The 8,495-nt window shown below is 38.8% G+C and overlaps 1 protein-coding gene across 5 annotated transcripts; it reads left to right on the plus strand.

Moving 5' to 3' along the window:
• The first annotated feature begins 646 nt into the window (after window positions 1-646).
• On the plus strand, window positions 647-7,593 carry LOC146469184 (uncharacterized). Of its 5 annotated transcripts, XM_085123613.1 has the most exons (10): window positions 647-1,033; window positions 1,146-1,230; window positions 2,149-2,444; window positions 2,619-2,859; window positions 3,095-3,195; window positions 3,627-4,208; window positions 4,239-4,752; window positions 5,813-5,939; window positions 6,377-6,482; window positions 7,365-7,593. In XM_085123613.1, exons 1-10 carry the CDS (start codon window positions 972-974, stop codon window positions 7,408-7,410), a joined length of 2,160 nt encoding a protein of 719 aa, XP_084979739.1. In that variant the 5' UTR covers window positions 647-971; the 3' UTR covers window positions 7,411-7,593. The 5 variants fall into 5 exon arrangements, with proteins under 5 accessions (XP_084979739.1, XP_084979736.1, XP_084979738.1 ...); XM_085123610.1 differs by having other exon boundaries at window positions 3,627-4,752; XM_085123612.1 differs by having other exon boundaries at window positions 3,627-4,752; window positions 5,813-5,924; window positions 6,383-6,482; window positions 7,365-7,592.
• Window positions 7,594-8,495: the final 902 nt, after the last annotated feature.

Genomic DNA, 8,495 nt, shown 5'->3' on the forward strand with positions numbered 1-8,495 from the left:
TTCTTTGCGACTGGGCAGGCTTAGACTTGTTGTCGACCTCTACTTTAAACGGACCCAACACAAATATGACAGATATTTTCCTCTGGGTCCTCTGGCCAATGAAAATAATAGTGCTTACAAGGTGTGAAAATGGGTTTAGACTTGTCATTTCAGTTGCTTTATTTCGAAATCAAAGATGAATATTGAATAATTTTTGAGGATTTTCTGTTTTAATTTAGCTACTTTTCTTCCCGAGTCTTCTTTTTCCTCTGCTTTCGATACAACAAAAATTGACCAGAATATTGCTTTCGTTCCTTCTGGACTGAATCCAATCAGTATTCTTTAATCCTAAACCAGATATTGTGTAATAAACCTACATGATCCACTGGTTTCATTTTCGCGACGTCAAAGCACAGTAACGTCAGTGTGGTATCACATAAATTTCCAAAGCACGTACACCTAATTTCTTATGCTTTCTTTTCTTCCCTTTTCTTTTGTCAACGATCACCTGATTAGGGAGTTTGTCTTCAATCACCAGGTTTATTAAACTCACGGTTCAGGCTATCAGATTGAATCACATTTAATTTGATACTGAGATGAACCGTGCAGCTAGGGTTGTCGACGGCCCTTCAATAGTTTACCGCTAATCGTATAATCCACCTGGAAGCAGAATCTAGAATAACTCATCCAGAGCATTTCTCTGATGAAGAAGCCTCCTCGAGATTCGGAGGGAGAGGGCGTTGGGATACGCCATACTCCGATCAACTTTAGGGGAAGTTCCGCTCAGCATGTGTCAATATCGTAAAGGGCCTGCGCGCGTGAACTGGAAACTGGTTACCAAGTAGCCTCGTTGTCATGAAAAACCTCTCAGAGAGACTGGGAATAGGTTATTCAAAAAATGGCGGCAGTAGTAAGGAGTCGTAAACAAGTCGCTCTATTTTACTCGATTTTCTTCCAGTATCTAAGAAATCAAGAACTTTCCTGCAAACTTTATGTTTACTCAAGCAAATAGGTTATCTTCTCGAACCAGTTTATTAGCTGAAATGAGAAAATCGTGAGTATTATTTTTTACTGGATCGAAATCAATTTGAGAATTTTCTGATTTGAAAATAATACTTTGGACTCTTCACTCAAACAGTAAGCTTATATTGTTATGTTTACGACAGGGGTGACCCATTCGAGGTTGAGCCATTACCCAGGACATTTTACTATCCTTCACAACAAAAGGTGTTGCCTGGAGATCAGAGAAAGGTACTTACAAATCACTCAGCTCTTTTCCGGCAGAAAAAAATATCGGTATTCGTATTCACGTCACGTCGTCAAAGCAAAGATCGCAGAAGGGAAAAAAAATTACCAATGAGATATCCGATATAACAAGATCGCTTCGCTCGCTTATTGTTCGTTACCGACGGCATTTTCGAGAATACACTTTCAAAATATTTCAGTTAGAATTCTCCGCGTTGCTAGTAAGCCGCTACAGTGACTTTTGTTCCCTTGCATAGTTACATGCGGCAAAATCTTCGGTTAAAAGTAAGTCCGTTCTCTTTCTGTTTTCATTGCTTTCTTCAATTCTGTTAATACTCCTTGCCTTTAAGTTTTTTGTAGTAACATAAGCTTATAGGAAACAGATTTATCCCAAATTTGGTTCAGGTATAGTAAGTTATATCTGCACAAGTATGCCTCACAGTTCCTTTTTAATACCCTGGGTGCCTGAGGATTCTCTTCTGCAGTTTCCATTTCCAGTCTAACTCTCTTACTGTGACTTGACTTACTTTGTCACTGGTTGCCCTCTGGCAACCAGGATAAGTTCCTTTATACAAGAACGTGAAATATAAAAATTACTTTATTAAAGTGCCAATGTATTTTGTGCAGAGTACTAACTGGGGCACTCTCCAGATCGAAGTGGAATTGGTGATTGGCTAGCCTGCATAGCAGGCGGTTTTGTGTGAAGAAAACCACCAGCTACGCAGGCTACGTAATTGGCATACTTTCACACCTGGCGTACATGTCTGTCAGTTTACTACCTCTAGTAAATTAATCCTGATTGGTTTATAGCATTGTCATGACATTGCTGCAGAGAACCTAATGGGTTTGGCAGTTGGTATCTTGTTGTTTTTTCTGGTATTCTGGTGAAAAGAAAAAAGTCTGACCTCAAATTACCTTGTACAGATCTGTCTGAGCCCCAATCAGAGAAAACAAGACCACTCAACAAAGAGCCCTGCTGATGAGGAGTTTCTTCAACAAACCAATCACATGAAGATCCATGAAGTTCCCACAAGAGAAAATGGAACAACAGATCCCGACCAGTCTTCCTCTTCCAAGTTTGATGAGTCTTGGCCAAGCACTGAGAGGGCAATGGTTTCCACACCAGAAGCAGAAACAGAAATCTCTGGGATGACAAAGACACCATCAAGTGACGGAAGTGAAGTCTATTTACGACCACCTCCAGACTCTACTCTAGCCAGGTAAAATATTATTGTTTGGAAATTAATTTAATAATGCAACTTTGACATGTTGCCATTTTGAGAACCGACACTTTTAATGTCATTTGATTGGTTATTAAGAGAAACTGCCAATTTTTGATTAACAACAATAATATAATATTCATATGACACAAAGGTTATATTGATGCTTCCCAGGTACATACATCGTTTTCGCAATGCCCCGCCATCCAGTCGCCAAGCTAGGGATCATAGCTATTTTGACAGTGGTAAAGAAGGTGAATTCTGGTGGTTATCTCCATCCCCTCCCAGTAGCTCCACACCCAAGGAAGGGACCCCCCCTGATCAGCTTCTTGGCCCCTCTCCGCATCCAAGTCTCTCCCCAAAGCTGAAGAGAAATGCAAGCAGGAGGGGTGCATTACCAGCTTCCCCAATATCAGTAAGTATCACATAGCTACTACAGAATCTAAAGAGAGAATCAAAACTTGTCAATCTTTGTCGAGTGGCAAAAATATGGCACGCATAACCGTAATTTTTTTTACTGATTTTACTGCATGTTTATGGCTTATCAGATAGTTAGCAAAAGAGATTGTATTTTTGGTTCGAGGAAAACCTTATGTGCCACTTTATTTCCTTTTTATTAACTAAATACCACATTAAATTTTTCACTTCAGAAAACAAGAAGTACCCTATCTCCTTCCAAGTCATCCGTTGAAGGTTTAGATGCAAAAACGGCAGATCTACAGCAACGAGCCAGGACTCTACTTGAGAAAAGGTTTTGTTCTTGTTCTTGTTGTTGTTGTTGTTGGTGTTCTATGAAGGATAACTAACTTACAATAAATTATTCCACAATTGTGCATTGGATGTGAGATGACAGATAGCCAACGAAGCGCATAGCGCAGAGTTGGCTATAATCATCTCATATCTCATAACAAGCACAAGTGAAATGATTGTTTTGTTAAAAATAATCAAAACTATTGCTAGATCTTGCTGATTTCACTTTGCAAGGACAATCAGAAGACAAATTAATGGTCGCTATTTCTCCGGAATGATATCATGGCTCATAGACCATGGCTACTAAGCCAATCAAATCCCTGGAACTGGATTATACAATGATCCAGTTTTTAATAATATCTATTATTTTAATCTTATTCCACTGAGTTCCAATCAGAGGTGCTGACTTTGTTAATTTTCTCTTTATTGCAGTGAGAGCACATTGGAGAGCTCATCAAGTGAGGCTCACAAGCCCAAAAGAATAACAAAACAAGGACCTCCAAAGGAAAGGATTCCCAGAGATGCACCATCTGTACTCACACCGCATGGGGCCCTCATGGAACGTCAACAGAGACAACTTCAACCCCGTCCTGCCCCTCCCCCTGAGGAAGATATTTTGTATCAGTGGAGGTTAGCTAGAAAGATGGAGAGGGCTCAAGAGCAGGCAGCAAAATGGGGCCCAGCCAGGACCACCCTCTCATTAGGGTCCACACGACCATGTGCTTTGTCTAGTGCATCAACCCTCTTAAGAACCTCTCCAACCTCTCTTGTGCCTTCTCAAAAGGATATCATATACGAGAGACCAGCATTTCATGTACCAACTCCTTTATTGGTTCCTGGGGTGCCAGCTGGAGCTTCAAGTTCTCCTGCCAAGACTCAAACAACTTTCTCCATTCCAACGCCAGTAGTATCTGACAGAGAAGAGACTCCCCCACAGATAACCCCATCTCATTTTGAAATAACTTCACAGGCCCCTACTTCAAGTCATCAGCATTCTCAGATTGCCGCTGAACAGTCAAGTGAAGCCCATCAAATCGTACCCAGCACCGGACAAGCTGCAGCTGTAGCAACAGAAATACCAGTAGTTTCACAGCAAATCCATAAACCTGTTCTTGTAGAACAGGACAGGTTTGAATCAGCTGATGTCCCATCTCATATGCATCTTTCATGTGACATTTTACCATGCCCTCATCAAAGAACCCTGATTGAAACAAGAGGAGCTGATAAACTACCATTAAGCTCTCCAGTAGTAGATTCAATGCCAGGGAAAGCCCACAAGGAAGAAAGAGATACTGACAGGGGTAGTAAGCCACATAGATCAGTAATAAGAGATTCACGTGAGGTGAGTCGTACACCAAAGACCAGACAAAATGAGTTTGAGGAAGGCAAGAGTAAAGCAGGACCACATGGTTTAAAAGGGATGACTGTTTCTTTACCAGAGGAGACTTCAAGAAGAAAACCCAAAATAAAAGAATCTGAAAAGCAGAAACCAAAAGCAAAGAGGGAAATACCTCAAGGGTCTGGCCCTACTGATATGTTGAGTGGTGTTATTGGGCAGGTAAAAAAACCACTCAAGGTTTAGGAATCCAGACAAACTAAACAAGAGAGTTCTTCTAAGATTAAATATTGTTCAACTTACAGTGCATGTAGATTGCGAGCAGTCCTCCTATTCTTCCCAGATCCTGTCCCCAAATGGAAATGACTACATTATACAAATTAATGGTAAAACCAAGGAGGGATTGGGCAGAAGGGAGAATCCTTTCTTCCTTGTCTTTCTTTCAGATGCTCTTCGTGCTACAAATTGCTTGCTGCCTGTGCTTCAATTAGGAGAAGAAAGCAACTGCTCACAATCTAGCATACATGTTGCAAAAAAAATGAGTAACTGCTGTAGGTTAAAATGAATCCCAGGTTGAAATGATTTCAACCTTACCTAGGTTGATTTGTATTTTCCTTTGTTTCAGATGTAAATTACCCAGCCTTAACAAATTAACAAAGGAAAATACAAATCAACCTAGGTTCAAATCATTTTAACCTGCAACATAACCGCCATCACTTTTATGATTGCTGCAACACCAGCTACAGCTGTGCTGGTTGCTCGGTAAACTATAACTAGGGAGTTACAACTTTGCTCAGGTTATGTCACCTTGACCAAGAATATCCAAAAGTGATTTACACCATCCTACAAGTATCTTCTAAAAAGCGATAACAATTTTTGATTCCTTGAGAGTGGTTTGATGTTTGTTCTCAAAACCAACCTGAATATCAAAAAATTCCTATGCCCTGGCCAGAGTTTGTTGTTTGGAGTGAGGGTTTGCTGTAAAAGGAAATATTGTGATGATAAATGGTCTATTTAAAATTTCACATCACGGTATCATATCAAAAAAAGCTTTCAAAATGGGTTGTCCCTGAAACGGGCATGCTTAAAACAGCTAGTCCTAAAAGTCCCATAGGTTTATATTTGGGAGGGATTACTATAAGAATGGCATGTTTGTTGTTGTTGTTTCTTCTTTTTTGATGGGAGCTGGTGACCGTACATTTTGGAATTATTTTTACAACTTATTAAGCACACACATTTTACTTCATCAAGATCTTTTCATATCTGTACTGGTTCTTTACAGGTCATCTCAGAACGACTGTTCTCCACGCCTCGTTCATCAACCAGCAGCAGTTTGAATGGCAGTGAGGAGGGTGATGAACAAAGAGAACCTGAATTACAACACCATGGCCACGGTGAGCATGTGATTAGTAAGGAAGAATTAAGCAGCAGACTGACAATAAATAATTGAAGGGTTTTTATGCAAAAAGGGTGTGTATTGCTTTTTTAGCCAAAAAGTCAGAAAAATGCTCCAAACTTGCTCAGTTTTAGCCTGCATTGGATTTTGTATGCTAAACCTTACAAGGTATTAAATTTAAGGTTAATTTTTCTGAGGAAAAGAAAATCCGAGTTCTTGAAACAGGAGTCGAACCTAAGACCTTCCGATTACTAGTTCGGATGCTCTACCACTGAGCTACAAAAGACTTGTGGGAGCTGAGGCCATTAAACTAGGCTTGTCTGACAAGCATATTGCCATTGTTAATTATGAATAAAATAATATTGTTGAAAAATAATTTTATTGTGGTGGATTATATTAATTAATAAACTAACCCCACAAGAGATTTATTTCCATTCTATTGTTGTTAAGCTTCAGAGCAAGATGAAGCTAACATCAGTTCAGATAATGAATTCCCAGACGATGAAGTATTAAAGATGTTGCGCCAGCGTGCAAGACGATATAGAGAGCAGCTGAGGTAATGGAGAGCAATAAGTATAACAATATAGAAGTTTAATAATAATAATAATAATAATAATAATAATAATAATAATAATAATAATAGTAATAATAATAATAATAATAATAACAATAATAATAATAATAACAATAATAATAACTTAAGTTAGCTCAGTTGGTAGAGTGCCGGACTACCATGCGGGAGGTTGCGGGTTCAAACCCCGCCGGACCAGCACTCAGGGTCTTTTAATAACTGAGGAGAAAGTGCTGCCTTTGCTCTGACATCTGCAAATGGTTAGACTTTCTAGTCCTCTCGGATAAGGACGATAAACCGTAGGCCCCGTCTCACAAACCTTGTTTGTAAATAGCTCTGTGGGAAGTTAAAGAACCCACTCACTCTTCGCAAGGAGTAGGGGACGTAGTTCCCGGTGTTGTGGTCTGGTCTTTGTGCGTATATTCCGTATATGCCGGGTCCGCAGTAATTGGCCTTAGCTGTTGCGGTATCCCTGTCCATATTGGACAAAGCTAAATAAATAATTACTGCAGTGCTAATTGGGAGTACTGTAAATTAGACTGAATATAATATTTGCTAAAAATCCCACCTGGCAGGAGGCAGACCAGTTGGCTATTTACAGAGTGTGACCTTAGATTTGCCAACGCGACTACCATGAAACAAATCAGAGTGGTCAGAGTGGGACTCGAACATGGGAACTCCAGATTACATGTCTAGCACCCAAACCACTTGGTCACGCCACCTCTTTAATAAATTTCCATGTATTTGTATCCCAAACAGTGATAGTAAGCAATCAGAATGCACATTCAATAAAGGCCAATGTTTAATTATTGAAAGTCAGGGACAGAAAAATTCCTGACTGACAGATTTTTTCATCTTTCTTTGCAGGGAAATAGACAGTAAATTGAATCATCAAGCTCCAAAGCCAATGTGATAGAACTCAAGAAACTACAGACATTGCTATTTCGTGGGCTCTATTTCAAATATAGATGTATTTATTTATAATTATTTCTGAATAAAATATATTTTTTCAAAATAAAGTTTAGCCAGTCATGTGCATTTCCACACCTCCCTAGAACAGACAGCATTTATTGATATTTTCCCTGTTAATTTTTTCTTTCTCATTTTTGAGACATATAAAAACATGGAATTTCTTTTCTGGTTGGTATACAATATCACTCAAGATGGGAGATGGGGGATAGTAGGGTTGTGACGTTAATACAGGATTGCTGGTTTCTCTGTTCCTCATTTGTTTTGTTATATGGGATATGCGAATAGAGAAACTTGTGTGGATGAAATTATGACTAGGAATGTTAAATGCTTACAATGAAACAACAGAGAAATAGCTGAGAAATTATTGTAAAAGTAGTGAACCGTACTGTATTGATGTCACAGTTATACCATCCCCAATCTCTCACCTTACATGGTAATGCATCCCACTATAGATTAAATAATTTACATGTTTTTATATGCCTCAAATGCGAGGAAGAAAAACTGATCGGGTTATATGAGAATAACAAGGAGATTTGATCACGCAAATAAAAAAAACCATCATGTGCACTTTAAGCTAAAGGAGGTAGAAGGATACACCAGGTTGTTTGATTCTGTACCACCAACCCTTCGATCTTCTACTCGTCCAATCAAAGGTCTGATGCACTTACCACTACTATGTCACTAAGCCTCCACAAAAAAATACTATAAAATTTTTAAGGTTTTGAAATTAAAAAAAAAAATCTTTTTTTATATAAATATTGTTTCATTCTTTTCTTCTTTTGTATATATTTGGTCATTTTAACTGCGAGATTGTCGGTTTTAATAAACAATTTATATATCTATCCATATAGCCAAGAGCACCTGATATAGCCTATATGGGATAAACAGGGTGTGCATTGAAACTGTCAGTGAACATTTGGAAATATTTTCTGTATAGTCATTTCCTACCTCATTTTCAATTCCTCAGTCCATTTGCAGGATTCTATTAAGACAGTCTCTCTTCTTCCCCACTTGAGTTAGTAAATA

Source organism: Pavona decussata, unplaced genomic scaffold, assembly GCF_977016875.1.
Source record: "Pavona decussata unplaced genomic scaffold, jaPavDecu1.1 SCAFFOLD_127, whole genome shotgun sequence".
NCBI lineage: Eukaryota > Metazoa > Cnidaria > Anthozoa > Scleractinia > Agariciidae > Pavona > Pavona decussata.

Coding starts and splice junctions, on each gene's coding strand:
- LOC146469184 (XM_085123610.1), top strand. CDS start 972: ATGTTTACTCAAGCAAATAGGTTATCTTCTCGAACCAGTTTATTAGCT. Junction 3,196..3,626: donor AGGACTCTACTTGAGAAAAG/GTTTTGTTCTTG, acceptor TCTTTATTGCAG/TGAGAGCACATTGGAGAGCT. Junction 5,940..6,376: donor CCACGGTGAGCATGTGATTA/GTAAGGAAGAAT, acceptor ATTGTTGTTAAG/CTTCAGAGCAAGATGAAGCT.